Here is a 19,327-nt window from a genome sequence, read left to right on the forward strand (position 1 = left end):
AATCTCAACTAAAAATCCACTTGTTTAGAGTTGTATTTGAAACGTAATCAATTACAAATTTATTGACGAAACCTGACTTGATGTTCTGTTTTGATTGTTGATTCTATGTTGCATTGTGTTTTTGTGTTTGATGTAAAGCACTTTGAAATGCCTTGCTGCTGAAATGTGCTATACAAATAAAATTTGATTGATTGATTGATTGATTCCTGAGATAAAACATTAGTATTGTTGTTTCTAAATTAATCTAAACTTGTTTCTTTATTTGAGGTTTGAAAGCACTGCATCTTTTTCTTTATTTTGACCATTTCTCATTTTCTGCAGATAAAAACAAAATTTTTGCTTGGAATTTCAGAGACATGTAGTCAGTAGTTCATAGAATCAAAGAACAAGGTTCATCTTAATCAAACATCAAACTTAAACAGGCTTATTATTTACACTGTATAGACATGATTATTTAAAAAATAGAAATGCTTCTTCCAAAAAAAACACAATGACATATTTTTAAAATAGTTGAATTAATAGTGCCTGACTCTGAACTAAATGTTTATATATCTTGGATTATTGCAGATTGATTCGTTCTGAGTGACAGATTAGACACAGACAGCAGGAAACATGGAAAAGGAGAGGAACTTGAATTACGCCAGCTAACTCTGAGCTCAGCACATCAATCAGCCTAAGGTTGTAAATAACTGAGAGCCTCTTCTCTGGCTGAATTACTCCCAATTTACCCAGTGCTGACACTGCAGAGAACAAGAGGCTCATTCTGAGCAAACAGTCAGTCAACACAATGCAATGCGATTGTCCAACACAAAAATATCCTAAAATATTCAAAACAACCGCCCTAAGCAAATAGATGATTCACAGAGAGGAAACAATGGAGAGAAACTAAACCTATAATTGCAAGTAGTAGAAAAAAAAAAAGTTTAAAATGGTTCATTTATTTTCTATAGGCTTTTAACAAATTGGGATTTTCTTTTTACTTTGATACCAATGACAAAAACCTTCATTGGAACGGAAAATATTTTTAAATCTTGTGGCATTGTTATTATTTTGCCTATAATAAACAGTTTATTTAACCAATGTGTTGTATGAGTTTTCACTCCACATATTAGCCATTGCTGCTTCTGCAGGGATTTTTCTTACGGCTGAGGCGACAATCAGATGTTGAATCACAAATGAGGCATTCATTTCTTTCTATAGTTGCAGTTCTGTTGGAAAAATCAGTCTTGATGGTTTTGAGATCTTGACCTCATCTTCCTCTTTTTCTTGTCTTCCTCAAACTGTTGCTAGTTATTGGAAATCAGAAACTTTCCTTAAACTCCTGAGACACCAAAATCCTCTTGATAACCTTAAACGTCCATGAGTTTAATTAATATTTTGTACGTCAGGTTTCCTAAGCTCTGACGTCTCGTTTTTGGTAGTAATGTGTAATTATTGCAATATTGTTTATCTTTAGCCTTGTTTGCTTGTTTCTGCTCCATTAAATCATTAATAAATCAATCTCAGAGTGAGTAAAAATTTTAATTACTGAAGGTGCTGATTACCAATTGAGCGATTGATTGGGAAAGGAACATAGTTAACATAGTTAGTGGGCCGTAACCCGGTCAACACAGACAAAACAGCTTAAAATGTGTGTTTACAGTGAGGTTAGTGCATGCAGAGAGACGAGCATTTCAGTGGAAACACAGATGCATGACGGATACACTGTACAATTTCTGCTCCTCAAAACTTTCATGACAAACAGTTTTCTGAAGCTGTGCTAATCCTCACCAGAAACCCCACTGCCACAAGCAAACAACTCTGACATAGCAGGTAAAATTAATGCAAATCCTCACTTAGTTTCTATGACAGACACAGTAAAAAATAGCTTTGATGAACTCATGTGAAATGAGAACGAAGCTCCTTGTCGCCCATTTCCAACAAACTGACCATGGCGTGTAGATCTTGTCTCTGCAGTCTCTGACTCATCGCTGCATCATGAAATTGTTTTGACTCACTGTGACAACTGTGTTTCATCAGTGAACATGTAAAATAGGACTGTTTCTCTCCTGAGCCCAGCGAGTTGAGCCGTGCGGCCCTGACCTTGGCGAAAGCGTCAGCAAGGTAATGCAACTGATACGGCCGCCTCAGCAGTGCAGATTGAGTGGCTGATGTCAAATCTGTTAAAGTGCAGCTGCGGTCAATCAAGGACTGCGCAGAGTGAGAGGGGCAATAAACCGGAGAAGAGGGAAGCAGCAATCTCTCTGCTTAATTCATTCACTTTACAGAGACTCTCACTGAGATTGCACTGCAGAGGGTAATCTGTCTGAAGGTAATGCAGATGTTAATCTACACACTACACTAAGATTTAGAGAAAAGCAGAGATCATAATTCATTTCAAATAAACACCAGTCGGTGAACAAATTATTAAATCTCGCTTCTGCAGACCAATCCATCACCTCAAATAGTTATTAAACGTTTTGTAGAACAAAAGCTCAGACATAATTTTTCCTGGAGTCACATTTTGTCAGCAATGGGTCCATAAAATGTAAAATGAACCACTGTGATTTGGCACAACCACAAATGTTAACCACATTTAAGACGAGCTACGTTTTACTTTTGTTTTATTCTGTTTTATTATTATTTTTGCCCCGATTTTCTCTTTACGACAATCTTCCAACGTCCTGCAGTGTGTGGTGTGTTACTTGGTGGTGTGTTGAATACCCCCGATCTAAAATCACCAACATATTCAACATTGCCTTCGCCAGATTTTAGCAGCCTGTGGGGTTTTCCCTGACTGGGAACGAGAAGGCAGCCTGTTGAATGTGACAGGTAGCCAATCAGAAAGCGCGGTGACGTCAGAACGGAGGCGAATCCCAAACAGTTGACATGGCAACTGAGAGTCCGGTGGACATCGGAGGTGACGTGTGGAAATGTTTATTACTATATGTAAAGGTCATTTTTATATATGTTTATTATATGAGGTTATGTTTATTCAGTTAAAAATGTTAACTACGAAAAAACATAACTCACCTCCAAATCATAGTGCAGCAAATAGAGCAGCTGCTCCCGCCGTCTTTTATCAAACGTCTTTTCTTTTTGTTTCGTCGCTTATCGCTTAAAATGAGTCCACAAACTGTCACTACTGCTTCTACATCGTCATCCGTGTTTGTTTATTCTAAATTTACGTACCGTATGTTGGGGGTTTTACTGGATTTTCTTCTGGAATCGGGATGGGTTTTGAAAAGGATTTTCAAAATAAAAGATCCTCCAGATTCAAATAATACATAAAACAGAAATATTTAATTATTTCTTGCGCGGCCGGTACCAATTGGTCCACGGACCGGTCCGCGGCCTGGGGGTTGGGGATTACTGTGTTAAGAGTACATGCAGCTGGTCAAATATGTTAGTAATAAGCAGTGTGCAAATGCAGGACACTGGAAATGTTATGTTTTACCACAATTACGTCCGTTGCAACCGAGATGTCACACACACTGTGTCACACAAATCACATTGTGATTTGATAGCATCTCTGTATTTGGTGTTGGCATCACATGGAAAAAATATTTCACTGCACTGATCAGTTGCATTATGTAAGCAGAAATGTCTAAAAAACTGAAAAATCACAACAATTTTGTCCCTAAGTTATTTTTTTAAATTTCAAGGATGTGTCTAAATCTTTATCAACAAATTGGGTTCTCTCCGGGTTCTCCGGCTTCTTCCCACAGTCCAAAAACATGATTGTCAGGTTAATTGGTCTCTCTAAATTCTCCCTGGGTGTGAGTGTGTGTGTGAATGGTTGTGTGTCCTGTATGTTTTCTGTGTTGCCCTGCGACAGACAGACTGGCGACCTGTCCAGGGTGAACCCGCCTCTCGCCCGGAACGTAGCTGGAGATAGACACCAGCAACCCTCCCGACCCCATTAGGGAAGAAGGGTGTAAGAAAATGGATGGATGGATGATTTGGCTCTTGTGTATTGGAGCGCTTGACAAAACTTCACCACAAAAACTTGTTTCTTCTGTCTGTGATATCATGTCTGCCACCAGCAGGAAGTGAAACAGTAAGCTACACAGATAAATATATATTTTTCAAATCACAGCATACATTTAGATCCAATTTGGGTTTGCAAAATTACAGTTTAGGGTGTCCATATGATGTCTCCTACCTTCTGTCAAAACAATCTTAGTGTTTTTCACCCTTTACATGTTTACTTACTGCTAAGAGAGACAGTATTTACTGCTGCAATTCCCTGGATGAGCCATGTAGCCTGATTTGTGTGCTGCTAGAAATCTTAAAAGATCTGTCTGTATGTTTGGGAGAGTTAGCAAGAGAGCAGCTGAAACACTAGACATTCAATTTTATGGCCTTTAAAAGCAACGCTCTACATTTACGATAGTGAAAAAAAAAAAGTCCTCATACTGAAACTGCACTGGAATCTTTTACGAGTGAAATATCAACAAGTCATATGAAAATAGAAAATAAACACACTAGAACTAGCCTAGATCTTTATCCAGCTTCTCCACGGGGAACATAAGCAAGATAGGAGCATAGTGATATGCATGTGCTGAATATTTAGAAACAAATGATAAAGCGACGCACATTTAAGGTGTCTTGTTGTCAGAAACAGTTTTCTTAATCAAGCTAGCCCTGAATTTAGCAGCATATCAACACCGTCAGACAGAAACATCTGCAGCAACAAAGTTGAGCATGAAATTGACTGTAATGTTTTATTTTAATGAGTCTAGTTGTTATATAAAACATCCAGATGAGGAGTAAAGAAGGAAAATGTCAACAGCATGACCGGTCTGTTAAATTTCTACTGAAGTTAGCCCTGTACAGATACAGGGACATGTTTAGTTGAAAACATCTCTAATGTTTAATAGTAACTTAAACAGGCAAAAGACTAGATTCCTAAACTATTTACAATGTTTTTGTAAAAAAATTTGTTATGAAGTAAATAACTATTAGAAAAGCGGAACTGACTGGCTACAAAGACAAGAAAACATCAAACTAGAAGAAAGACAAAGACACATTGCTAAACTTTTGCTGCTTTAGAGAAGTAAAGAGTAATAACAATAAGGAACGCTACAAACTAGAACAAAAAATATCTAATGACTAACTTCTAAAGTTATCATGTAAACTTGAAAATCTTCTTAAACAATGAGAACACAGACAAAAAAAACAACAGATTTTTCAATTACGTTTCCGATTAAAAAAGCTAAAAATATCCTAATGAAAAAATCAGCTCATAGTAGTTGTTGATCAGTTTGCTTTGTGTTGTAAAATGATCTTTAAAAGAAAATGAGCTTGTTCTTAAGCACACAAACAACTGCCTTTTATCTTCATTTCTGCTGCTTCCAAACAAAATCCACACCAAGGTCTCTTTATTAAATTAATATATTAGTTTCCTTAAGCTTTAAAAATGTGTGTCCTTTCCACTCATCAGTGAACAGACACGAGTCTCCTCTGATGTTGGCATCTTGTCTTCTGAATAATGCAGCGTCACTTCTCAGCAGAAGGATGCGATTGTTTATCTGCTGCTGTGACCACATGTGTCGTCCACCTGATCTGCCCTTCCTGCCCCAACAACAGCCGTTTCTGTCAGCGGCGGTCTGGAAAACAATCTCACAGAGCAGCTAACGCGATCAGGGCCAGTTACAGGTCTGGCGTGCATCCACCTGTGTTGGCCCACAATAACCGGGCCGATAAAAATGTGTGGACTCAGGTGTAACTTGAGTTTCATCAGCAAACGAAGAACCAGCAGGGGACAGGGGGGCGCTGAGCGATGAGGCTGCTCTTACCATGATGAGGCCGGTGGTGATCGGGTCGTTGCAGCCGTGGCACAGCTCCCCGAACTTGGCCCAGTAGTCCTTCTTGCAGTACAGCCGTCCATCTTTCTCGTAGTACCAGTGGGAAAGTGAGGCGCTGCACTCGCAACACCTGAGAAATGGAAACGGACACGTTTAGCAAAACTGTCTAGTAGAGATACAGCAGTTAGGCTTTAACTGGCCAGTAATGATTTCATGTTAGATTTCAAAGTTAGATTTAAAGTTATCTTTTAATTTGACCAAGATGTTCTTTGTGGAAGGAAGGAAGAATAATGAATCATTTAGAGAGACCCTAGCAAACTCTCGTCTTGAATCTGCTACACAATTTGTGGAGGAAGCTAGAAATTAGGGTGATGGCAGGAGCCTTTCCACCCTTAAGACTTTGAGCTCATTGCAAAAATGAATTGTTAGAATGACAGTGGAAATATGCAGAAAACTTGTCATGAATCCTAAGAAACGTTGTCTCATTGTTTCCAGTAAATACTGAGAAAGAGTGGACAAAGAAGTATATAATATTTTAAATAAAATTTAAAGAAGAAAACCCATCTTTTGTACATTATTCTAATCTCCTTTGGCAGATAATCGTCTCATTTCTGATTGAAAAGCTTCGTGGTTGAATGAAAATTGCTTTAATCTAAATCTGGCAAAGGTATGAATAATTTTGAGCTCAGTTGCATGATATTGGAGACCCGGTGTCTCTGACACACCCCGAAAGCCATGGGGCCAAAATTAACTGAATTGCACATCTTTCACAGCAAAGCGGAAAAAGTTACTGAAAACGACTTTTTCAGTAACTTTTGATTTCATTCAAATAACTGGAGTCACACTGAGGCATTTTACTAGCGAGTTATTTCCAACCAGAGTGAATTTATTGAAGACTGCAGCTGTCTGTCAAGTCAGATGTAAGTTTAGAAACAAAATAATGTCCTGAAGAAACTCTTGTTAGGTCTGTGTTGTCATGGAAACTGATATTGTAGCATGCCACTGGTTAATGAGTTAAAATGGAGAAATAATCACACAAATCCAAAGAAATGCTGATGAAACATGCTTTATCATAGTTTCTTTAAGTAAAAACATGCAGCTGATTTTAGTACCAGGCATCAGATTTGGATTAGTGTCAGCAAACGTCATTTTAACTGACTCAGATTCTTAAAAGCAATTTAAAAAAAATAAGCCCTGACTGTTTTTTTCTCAACATTGACACAGGAAAGAAAATGGTGCATTAGTTTTCTTCCTCCATCAGCGGTTCAGACAGCAAACCCTCTAATAAGTCATTATTGTTTTGATTGAACATAATATTGTGCTGGACTCGGTAGGCTGCACTTTCACCCTCCTAATGACCTCCTCCAGAGCCACAAATTACAGTTTTCATGGCGACTGCGAGTTCCTCGGCGAACCCAACAGTTACATGTGACCACACACCCAGATGAGCAGCTGCTCATCTAGGAAAACAGAGTGATGTCCAACGGCAAAATAAACCTGCAGCTGAGCACGGCGCTTCAATCAACCGCTTCTCTTCACGCTATTGACCACCGTTCATGTGCAGACGGTGAGAAGGAGAGATTGGCTCAGAAAGAAACAGCAACCTGTTGACGGCTCCAGGAAAAATCAATACGCTTCAAGCAAACACCTGACAAACATCTACGAGCGATTCTCCTGGAACAAGTCAATGCTGCTAAAAATAAGAATGTGCCATGTGAACCAAAATAATTTACAACACTCTTGAGACCGAGGACTGTATCTGAACCTACGACACCTGTGTAGATCCATATCTTTACTGTAATCCAAACAGAAACTGGTCGGGGAGCCTGATAGATATCGGATGGCTGCTTACACGCAGAGAGAGGCTGATAAACACACAGCTGGAGAAAAAACACCCTCCCAATTCAAGATCATGCTGCAGGTACCATGACCCAGTTTGACGGAGGTTTGAAAATCTAAATAAATACAGATGAATGAAAGTTCACCGTTCCTGATTACCTCATATGATGCAGGAGCTTCTGGTAAACCACGACTTGAAGTAAGCCGGGTCTAAACAGAAAAAAAATGTGTATATGCACATATGTCCAAACAAATCTGATTTATAATGTGTGATAATCCCCTCGACGTACACAGTCATGCATTTGTGAGCACAGGAAAGGCTGATGTGTCTGAAAGCTTGTGAGTGCTTGTTTGGTAATCTGACTGAATCTCTGCGTCTAACGTCCATGACTGAGTGAGTGCCTCCACTCCCGTTCCAGAGGAGTTTCCCTCCCGTCAGCCCGCCGTCTGGACTCGTCTTCACTCGGCGCTGCTTCAAGCAGTCCGTAAACTGGAGGGAACGTGGCTTCGAACGCTGCATAAAGCGCTTTGTCCAGCTGTTCGGTGCCAAACCAAGGTTCCCCACATTGGTTGGGCGCTAGGGCAGTCATTCACCCAGGAGATTTGAAAATATCACTTGATAATCACGTGTTACTGAAAGATCGGAAGATAAACAACTATAAAGTCTTAAAACATGCAAACATTTGAAAAAGACTTAAAAAGTAAGCAACACTTAGCCTGGTGGGCCGCCAGGATTATAATCCACTGGGAGAAACCCTGAAGACTGTCTTCACTGACTATTATAATGAACATGCATGAGTGGCATTGCTTAGCGTATGTTTTCAAGATGACACCATATTGTCTTATAGATGTGTCTGTCAAACAACCAGAAGGTTCGTGGAAAGTGTTTTTTCTTTTCTTTCTTCCTTTTACGCCTCAGCTGCAGTGTTTTCAGGTTTTAAACTTGACTTTTCCAGGAAACCAGTTTCATGCAGCCCATCCTCTGCCACCGTGCATATAAATAATGAAGGCCGTCCAGGATCCCTGTGAACAAAGCACAGATCCTGAAAAGCTTTCTGGAAAATACAGAAAGTTAAAATTTAATCATCAGAGTCAGAAACAAATAATAAATAATCAGAAACGGTTATACATTTCAATTGTTAAACTTTGCTGCAGTGGCAATAAAATACTTTTTCTAAACCTGGAGAAAACGGTTGAGCGCATTTGTAAATGTTTTATTGGACTATTTATTAGTCCAATTGACTGATAAATATTAAAATTAGTTGTGCAAACCTCTGTAGTGCAATCTTCCTCCTGTGATTTAAATTTAATACAGCTCTCTGCGGTTGTGTAGTGTCTTGCAAAAGTACTTATATTCCTCTCGTTTTTTTTCCATTTGATGTTTTACTGGGATTTTAATCAACAGATGGTACTAAATTGTGAAGCGTAAGGTAAACAAAGCATCGTTTTAAAGACTTTTTTTCTTTCATAAAATGTAAAATGGCCTTCATGTCCAAATCAAGTCTCAAGTCTGTAACCACTGATATAAACTTTAGCCATCAAATCCACAACATCTAGCTCGCATAAGGCTACAGCTAAAATAAACAGATGTATTTTAACGGCCCATGAATCACACCAGCTAACAATCGAGTAAAACATAAAGTCTGTAGTTCTACTGGCTTCTTTTCACTCTTCATTATATGAGATGAAAACCAGCAATAAAACTTGAGTCTCAGGTCAGGAGTCCCAGTTAAATCTCAAGCCTTAGTCGAGTTGAGTTTTTAATTTTGTGAAAACAGTCTTTCTCCGCTGCACATCACCCTGCATGCATCATCTCCATGGTAAAACACAGTGGTAGAAGCGTCATCCTGTGCGTTTGCCTTTCTTTTATTCATTTTAGGTCATTGCTTTTAAATTGATTTAGGGCCGAGGTCAAACTCAAGACCCTGGGGCCAAATCCGGCCCACCAGGGTTATTTATGTGGCCCTCTAGATTCCAGAAAGCCACATAAACCAAACCTTTAAACAACAGCTGTAAGCTTAAATATTATTGTTTACTGTTTAGTTCTTGTCTGTATAAAACTAAGCAACATCAGTTTGAGAAGTCGCTCAATATCATTTAATTTTAATAGGTTTTCATCGAGTGCAGAGACAACTACTTATTAATATTTAAAGTTTGTTAATTGTGTTCTTCAATACATTCATTATCTTGATTAGGCCCAAAATGAAAATGAGTTACATATGCACACCACACTTTTCAGATTTTAATTCATGACACAAAATGTGAGAATCAGAAAGCCTTTTAAAATTTGCTTCACAAATATAAACTACTTTGTGTTGACCTACAAAGCAGCAATAGCACACGTTGATATTTTTGGTTGTAATATTAAAAATCAGAAAAAGTTAAAGGTAGATAATCTGTGAGGCTCTGTAGCTGCTTTTCATAATTTCTTTAGCCATTCTTTTTTTTTTTTATTACCCTAAAACCAGCAGCTCAAAATTACTCCACTCAAGGTCTAGGATACTCTGAGCTGCACAGAGGCACACAGTGACCTTGAATCACTCACGCGCACACACACACACATGCACATGTTATTCATTTATTAGACAGATCCAGACAGTCTCTCCTCAGTGTGGATGCAGAGCTGTGCTGCAGCTCAGCAGATTGTTGCAGAGCTGCTTCAGTATGCAGCATGTCGGAGCAACCCGGGGGGCAGGGGAGCCTGGAAGTGGGTCAAACCCTCCAGAAGACGTCTGCAGCTCCTCAGCTGTCTTTACCCTCCGCCGCTCGATAACTGTAAAGTGCTGCGGAGGCAGAAGTCATACCTGGGCGTGAAGCCGGCACTCACTAAACCCGGGGGGGGATTTAATGCTCCAAGGTTGAGGTGCCTCATGGAGATTTCTCTCAGATCAAAGCTAACCAGCAGCAGAGTTTCAAAGACATGACTGAATACAGAGGGGATGGATTCTTGCCTTCGGGAGAAGAATCTTCTCTAAAAGGAGAAGCAGAAAACCTGCAAAGCAGAGTTACAACTTAAAGCTTTAACGCCTTTTTAAAAATAGTGGTTGGCGTGTTAATGGTGCGTTTTTGGCCGCTCTGTGTATTTTTGGTTGAACGCGGTCGCCTGTGTGCTGGCACTGACACATGATAAGAGGATTAGCAGAGTGAAAAAGCTTCTTCTTGCTCCGATAAGCTGAAATACATTTAAAAAGCGACAGCTCGGTGGGTTTTTAACATTTTGATAAGCTGCAACACCTTCCTGCAGCAAAAGAAAAAATGTTCTGTGAAGAGATTTTGTGAAATGGAGCCCAAGTAAAAGTTTTTAAAAAATATATGGATAATGATATGAAAACTTCAAAGACAAAGAAAAAAAACACACAGACTGCTCAGACATAAAAGCAAACAAGTCAACAAGCTTTTCTGGATCCCAGAGGGGACGAAGCAGCCAGTAGCAGAAGGAGCTGAGATTAGGGTAGGAGAGTTAGTAAATCTGAAGCCGTCCCCCCTCCGGTTAAAATCCCTGATGGAATTAGCTCAACGTGTCAAAGGCGGTAATAAATTCCTCTTCCAGGCCGAGAGGAGGCGGCCGTGTTGACAGAAGACCCCTCACCGACCTCCAACTGGACCCACAACAATCTGGTTAATGTTCGGCAGCGTCACGTTTATTTACACTCCGTCTGTAATCTGTCAGGTCTGGTTTCCAGACCGGAGATAACCGAGTGGGTGATGAGAGGAACGACATGGTGGGGAAGAAAAGACGAGGGAAACAGAGCGTTTTAGTGTGTGTGTGAGCCAAAAGCTCTGTCAGTCCAATAGCTGTCCACAATTCACCGCATCTATTTCATCTGTCCTGGAAATTACACATCAAGGATCCACAGTACTCTTTTGTGGTTAAACAGTAAAGGGGGCGTATGTTAATACCGAGGACTAAAATATTAAAAATAATGGCCGCATTGCATTTTATACCATATTTGGAAACAGCATAAAAAGCACTGTTGACTTTTTGTTAAGTTTAAACGGTTAAGTTTCAGACAGAAGGATATACATGCCTTCTTTTAGTTGTAATATTTTCCCTGCAGATTCAGGCTTAAACCCGACTGATACATAATCTACAAGTGTTGTCTTCTCAAAACAGCTTTAAACAAATTTGTCAAAGTGTTAGTTGTTTCCCAGCTCGACTGGCTCTGACCCAGCTGGTTGGAAACTCAAGAATTTTTACTTTTTCCTCATCATTAAATCCACCTTGCTAAGTGTCTCCAGGCTTCAGTGTGAATGTTGTTACTCAGCAGTAAAAACTCAATGTTAGCCATTTGTTGCGTCGAGATGCAAAATTTATTTCAAACCAAACTGAGACTTCAGCTAAACTGCAAGACAACGAGAGAGAGTTTTCAGCAGATAACAGGAAGGCTCGTGGGAATACAGCAAAGTAGCTCAATTTTATACCTGTAAGCTTTATTTCCTTTCGTCCATAGAAATCATTGGATTTGGAAATGCTGAAAAACATTTGTTTTTCCTCGTTAAGGTAAGAAACCATCTTCTCCAAGAAAACTTGGAGACTGAAGTTGAATGCTAACCAAACTAGCTCCCAAAATGTCAACACTAATCATTTTTAATGACTGCTCTCTAATGCCACTGCTGATATAAATTACTGACTAATCATGTCATGAAGGATAGAAAATAGGTTTAATGTTCTTTTTGATTTATTTTGTAGTTCTTAATGAGAAATCAAACTCGGCTAAACATAGCAAGCATTTCTAGGCTGACAATACAATACAATAGTTTTTCAGAGTGAAATCCTTTATGGATCAGAAATGGATGCCACCCTGTTGTAACTGGAGCAGATACTGGTTCCAATATAAAATGAATCCTGTTTTAACTGTGTAATCTCCAATAAAAATATATATATATTTATAGGAAAAACTGTAATCTGTATATTTAAATATATATTTAACAAGGTTTTGCAAATCAACTTTCATATTCAGCTCATGAAAAGCTTCATTTAAGAGTTAAAAACTCAGAGAAAAAACTAAAATGATTATCTGGATGCATGAAAAGTAACGACTCTCCCTGATGTACTGTTTTATAAAATCCCATAAATTGTTCAGTGTGTTAATTAAACAGTCACACATAAAAGCGTTTCTACTCGCGTCCCTTTTAACAAGGACATTTTATCGATTTATCCTGTGAAATGGTCAATACCAGACATGATTACTCTGTTGCAGCTGATATAAATAAACTGTGTGAACAACTGAGTGGAGGTAAATCATCTGTCACACATAAAAGCAACTCTGCTAATGTGAATTTTCTCCTTCACATTGGTTTTACTTCCAAAACAGCATTTGAGGATCCTTTGAGAAGACTACTGCTGCCTGCAATTCAGAAATCATGATTTCAGGGTTTATATTTGGGGATATGAAATGCAAATCGTCCCGGTTTCTGTTTTCACAGCTGTTCCTACCTGATTTCTGCCTTTAACAAATGTTAAAGAAATTCACCGCGGTTACTGCAACAAAATAACAACAAAATTCAGTGTTGTTGACATTGAATGTCAAAATTCAATGTCAACAACACTGAATTTTGTTGTTATTTAACATAGTCTAGCATTTAACACAGAGATAAAAATGCATCCAATCACACTCCCCTTATCTGTTCTTTTATAGCACATTGTATCTGTTCAGAGGATGCCAGGAAATGCTGATATTTTTAGCATGAGGGTCATCCATGAATATGGTTATTTTATAAAATGTAAATTTTATTAAACGTTGTAATAAAACGTAAATACAGCTGAGGCCAAAGCCATCCATATCGTTGGCAGGTTCAGATTGAAAGTGTGTTAACTGGACCAGCGCGTTTTTATTGGATAGGATATAAGAGAAAAATAAAATCATTTAAGAACATTTTTAAAACAAACACTTTTTATTTACATTCTATAAAAATCAATACATCTTAAAACTTGGAAGACCTTCATGTTTTCACCCAATTCTTTAGCTCTCTCCAGATGTCCTGAATCAGGACTCAGTCAAAATGACCGTTTTGGTGAAATAAAGTGATTATTTCAAACACAGGGTTTGAATAAAACTGTTCAGTTGCCTTTATAATCTGCTAACTACAAATATGGACGATGCTTGAAGCAGTAAAGCTGTCAGGTTGCTGACAGCGTACCCGTCCTCTGATGGTTAATCCAGCAGAAAAACACACCAAGTCAGAGCTCAAATCATCCCCAACTGGTCACCAGTTTGGTCTCCACAGTCACCAGATCTCTATATAACAGAGAACCTTTGGCGTGTGGTGGAATGACAGATGTGGTCTGTGAATTAAACTGTTCAATGGACCAACAGTTTAAAAAAAACTCTTGTTGAATTCAAGTGAAAAATAATTTAAGCACCTCGGAAGGGAAAATCTGACAAGATCCGAAGTGTACGTCGTAAAGTGGCAGAGATATGGGTGTTTTGGTATTTTGTCTGGATCTGATTGGTAGCTATAAAACCGAGATCAGAACATTTTATCCAAAAGCTTAAAGCAACACAATGCATGAAGATATCCAACTGTGTCTGACGTGACCGTGACTGTGAAACTAAACGCCTCGCAACAAGAAAAACAGTTTGGTCCGACTCCCACACATACCAACCACACTCGCTGACCATCATCTTCTGGTCAGCATTTATAATGTGTGACTGTGTGTGTAGATTTAAAGCCACAGGCCACTGAATGGCGCAGAAGGTGAGGCGGCTACAGGAAGCAGAAGGGCTCAAAAGGAAACGGTGCGAAGCGCAAAGCCGAAAGATTTACGAGGAGCCAAACCTGTTCGCCCAAGACTCACACCCATAGACGTACACACACGCTGCTCTGCATAAAATATTAAATGTGTCGTCGTCTCCATCGCGCTCAGGAGGACGTCCATCCACCATATCCCTGCCAAGGCAGCAGAAATGCTCAGAGTAGATAGGATCAATAAGCCGATTCCATTAAAAACAGGAAAGATGAGACACAGACACAGACACACACACACACACACACACAAGGGGTGAAAGTCAACCACAGGAAATGTCACCCTGTCTGGGGGGCGATCCCAGTCAGATGAGACATGAACAGACGGGGATTTCTGGTCTGGAGCCAAACTCTGTCCACTGATGAAATGAAGGAAAAACCTCCAAACTGTCTCAGGTAAAACCTTTTCACCTGTGATCCAGGTGCTTAATCACCATCATCATCAGCCAAACTGATTGGCCTCTGATGACAGCTTTACCAGGGTCAAAGGGGTTTGATTTAGTAAGCTTTAACTAATTACCGTTCCCTGCAGACACATTCAATTCCCCCCCCCCAACTTTATCAACCCCTCATCTTCCCCTCCGCCTCCTTCGCCATGGTAACCCTGGATGCCACGGCAATGATGTCAGCCTCAAACACATAAAAACACTCGACGTTACCTCATCTCCTTCTGATAAGCCTCACTCTCTGTCTAATGGGCGGCTTCAGTCTCATTCAGGAAGTACCACAGCCAATCAGACTTCATTCTGATGTCCTAACCTTAAACTCAGCAGCATTTACTCTTGACGTCTGCCTGACAACTTTCAGTCTTGAACGCAGCGGCGACGGGGCGTGCATTTAAAAACGGCCCGCCTCATTCGGCCGGCTGCACAGAGCGTCTCTTTATCCGAGTGCCTGTTCTTTATTCAGGCAGCAAACAGGAGTCCTAGCAGCCGGCGAGTGAATGACGAGCACGCCAGCACTTTTCTTTGTGTCTGCTGAGCTTCCCCGACCGTCAGCACGGTCAGTCTGGGACTGGCTCTCTCCTTCTAGAGCGCATGAATAATAAAAGGTCTTTGGGAGCCACAATGAGCGTTGTTTCAGCTCCAGGCGGAAAGACGACAAAACAAACCTGTTTACTGACTTATACTGTTTTGGTTTTTTAATGCACTCTTTTATGTTTTCAACTAAAGTTTCATTTTACTTTTACAACGGAGCAGGCGCGAGACTCTCAACATGCTGTCCTTTTAGTTGGTGCATAAAACAAAACTTTAAGACAATCCTGCCTCAGATGCAACTCTTTAGTTATTGTAAGGTGTTCGGATAGATTTTACCGGATTTAACCTGACAGCAACACCTTGGAGGTAGAGCCAAACTTAGCCGACCAATCAGACACTAGAGATAACACTGCGTGTTTTTAAACCGTTCATGAAGTGAAAGTCTGCATGAATGATTAAGGTCAAAAGTGACAAAGGTACAAAAAATAAAAAAATAATAAAAATTAGCTCTTTAATCTTTTATTTTGAAGTCACATTGAGGATTTAGGAGTCTAGACTATCAGGTCACAGTGCAGCAAAAATGTAATTTTCAGAGTGTGATTAAAGTGTAGAGCTGAGAGCCGAAGGTTAGAGCTGACTGAAAGGCGATTAATGAAAATATTCCACCGGAGAGGAAGGGTGCCTCCTCCTCTCAGAGAACGGCATCGACTTGAATGAACTCAAGGTGATGGAGGAGGATCAGAGAGTTTAATCCAGGGGTCCCCAAAGTCGGTCCTGGAGGTCCGGCATCCTGCATGTTTTAGTTTTCTCCCTGTGGCACCAACAACCTTTTCAGCATGTCAATGTTCTTCTTAGGCCTTCTAACGAGCCATCATCTGATCCTGGAGCGTTAAACCAGGGAGAGAACTAAAACATGCAGGATGCCGGCCCTCCAGGACCCACTTTGGGGACCCAAGGTTTAATCCATCAGGAAAAAAACCGTCAAATGTCTGAAATTGAGAAACAAAAGTGACAAAATTTACAGGAACAGGAAACAGCCAGTTAAATAGGACCTCGACAAAATCCAGCATTCAATTATTTTAGAAAATTTTGTTCTGAAGTATTGTAATCTCACTCTGGACTTATTACTGAATTTCTCTGACAGTGACCGTACTGTCCAGAGGAATCTCAGCTCCTCCTCCGGTGCCTATGAGAAAGAGTCGCATTCCATTTACTCCCCATGAAGAAGAAAACCCCAAATTTCAAATGAATAGTTCCTAGAGTGCAAAATAAATCTTCCAGATATTTTAGAAGAATGTTTGCTACTGGCGACTTTCTGAAAACAATTATTTCTGAACATTTTTCTGCACTCATTAAATCTACTCAAACTAAAAGGTGGATTTTTCCATTTTTATGTGCAACTTTAAGCTGCAATAACAAAAGATTTATGTCTGGAGGTTTTATGCATCAACAAAACGGTGAAATAAAACAGGAAAAATTCAGCTGATTGCTCTTTTTCAGTGAAAATGTTCCCTTTAGGCAGAAAATACAAGTATTAAAAACTATTTATTTGTGTTCTTAGAGCAAAATGAGCAGAAAATGTGAAAGGAAATAAATGAAAATGAAGAAATATTATTAAGCTAAGATCATTTCAAACATCGATGTTTAACTTTCACAGCCGGTTCTGCAGCCGAGGTTGTATTTTTGTGTTGCGGCTTTAGCTATCATTCTCATTTCCAGGTTCTGTTCTCCAAAAGTTTTTGAAAATAAAATGTCACACAAAAGTTTTTCATCTCATTGGACAGGATAAAAAAAAAAACAAGTTTCCTTTCTGACAATCCGAGTTATCATGGTGACACAAACGGGTCCGAAACTGTCTGGTCAAGGCGAATCGGCTCGCTCACAACGACAGAGACGAAACAACCAGACCGCACATGAGATGTGAGTCACATGTTTCAGCAACGGGCTTTTGTTCAATGTTGCACTGAAGAAAAAATAAAAAACAGGGAAGCCAAAACTAATTTGGGGTTTTTGCATCCCGAGTTGAAGAAGTGTGTCGGAGGCGCGGGATCGATGTGTTCTGGGTTTTGGGGAAGTAAGACGAAGCTCTCCAGAGAGAAATGAGCAAATCTCAGCCACTGCACACTTCTGGGAAAGTCTAAAATAATGACGAAAAAACCCCCAAAAACGATTCTGTTCAATTAAATTTAGTCAGTTTTAAATTATGACAGAAAGTGAAAAGCACGTATTTTCTGCTTTTCTTTTAATGAAACTTCCTCAGGTGCAAACTCTTGGTTAGAGAAAGAAATATAGAACTTTTCCATGTTTAGTTTGGTTAATATGAAATATATGCTAAATTTAAGGAAAAGCCAGAAAGTCCAACAATGTAATGTTGGTCAACACTCATCTTACCAGTGACTGTAAGCCGACACCTCAATCTGGGATTTTGACACCTTTAAGGCTAAAATAAGAGCGAAATTTCAACCAGACAGAAAATGTTAGTTTGTGAGTTGCTGTTCTGACTAAACAAAACACTTTTGGAGCATCTGCTGGATCAAAAATAACCAACTACGTACAAACAGGATATTTTACGGCAGATTTGTTTATTTCTCAAAGTTTGATAGAAACTTTGAGAGAAGGAAAACGTGAACCAGATCAGCCCAAGTTGAGTTTAAGTTCAGCCTTCAGGTTAAAAGTCAACAAACACACACAGAGAGACTTGGTGCTTACAGGATCTGCTGCCTCCCTCTGCGCCGGCTCTCTGCTGACGCGCCGCTCCGGGGAGCGAGGCTCTTGTTTTGACCGTTCGAAGACAGACTCATGTCAGCGGCTCTGATGTTCAGCTATTGCAGGCTGGCTGTCAGAAGCATCAGTCTCTCTCCTTGTGCCCAGTCCCTCCCTTCCTCTACTTCCTCTCTCAGTGCAGCGAAATCGAAAGAGAACGGGGAGGAGTGGGAGGGAAGGTCACGTTTTTTTTGTAGTTTTTTTTTTTAATCTGCCGTTTCCCCATCCTCTGACCCTGTGACGGTTCAGGATTCACCCACTGAAGCTCACTTCGTCTCCTTCCTAATCGCGTTGAGGGCTCGGCCCATTTCCTGGACGTGTCAATTTGTTCTGCCAGCACAAATCAAATTTGCCAGCTCTCCATCATCTGGTAAAGCCTCCCACCTCTCTCTGGATAATCAGACATGGCGGCCTCCTTGCAGAGGAGCGAGGCTTTCTGAAAGATGAGGGGAGGTGAGGCAGCAGATGGAGAAGTGTCACCTAAATGAAATCCCAGCAGCCACAAATCGTAACCGGACTTCAACTGGTGTTGAGCTGAGATGCAAAAGCGTTGATGGTGCTTTTATTTCTTTGCGTTTTTTCACTTTCCAACCAAAAGTCAAATGTCTTACTATGCAGAGGTGTAAGCAATCGAAGGAGTCTGATCCATCTGTCTTTGTACAATGGCTCAGTTCCAGTCCGACTGGAAGGAGGGAATCTGTGAACATCAGTTTTCAAGCCACAGATTCCAAATTGGTTTCAGGTCTAGACTTTGACTAGTCCAATCAAAGAAAAGAATAAGCTTTAATCGAAGCCATTCCTCTATAGTTCTGAAAGAACAGCTGGTTAATTACACACAACTGAACTTTTGTTTCCTAAATATGTGATTCTGAATGCAATTAGCAAATTTTTAAGACTTCAAAAATCAAATGTAAGGTTTGAGACGTATGATTTTGTTTGTGTTCTATTGGATTCAAAACTTAAAACGTGCATTAAAAACTTGCAAAAATTTTGTTTTCTGTTTGTTTTTGGATATTAACACAAGCCAGGGCGTATATATATATTTATTTATATATATAAATATATATATATATATTTATATATATATATATATATATATATATATATATATATATATATGTTTATATATATATATATATATATATATATATATATATATGTATATATATATATATATATATATGTATATATAAAATAGTCTTTTTAAGAAAA

At 39.5% G+C, this 19,327-nt stretch overlaps 1 protein-coding gene across 1 annotated transcript in view; it reads right to left on the reverse strand.

Moving 5' to 3' along the window:
* limk1a (LIM domain kinase 1a) overlaps window positions 1-19,327 on the reverse strand; it is a 50,928-nt gene that overhangs the window by 20,570 nt on the left and 11,031 nt on the right. Inside the window, exon 3 of the mRNA XM_044120365.1 lies at window positions 5,781-5,919. Within this exon, the coding sequence (XP_043976300.1) occupies window positions 5,781-5,919 (139 nt within the window). The remainder of the gene's footprint in view (window positions 1-5,780; window positions 5,920-19,327) is intronic.

Source organism: Gambusia affinis, linkage group LG06 (genome assembly GCF_019740435.1).
Source record: "Gambusia affinis linkage group LG06, SWU_Gaff_1.0, whole genome shotgun sequence".
Classification (NCBI taxonomy): domain Eukaryota; kingdom Metazoa; phylum Chordata; class Actinopteri; order Cyprinodontiformes; family Poeciliidae; genus Gambusia; species Gambusia affinis.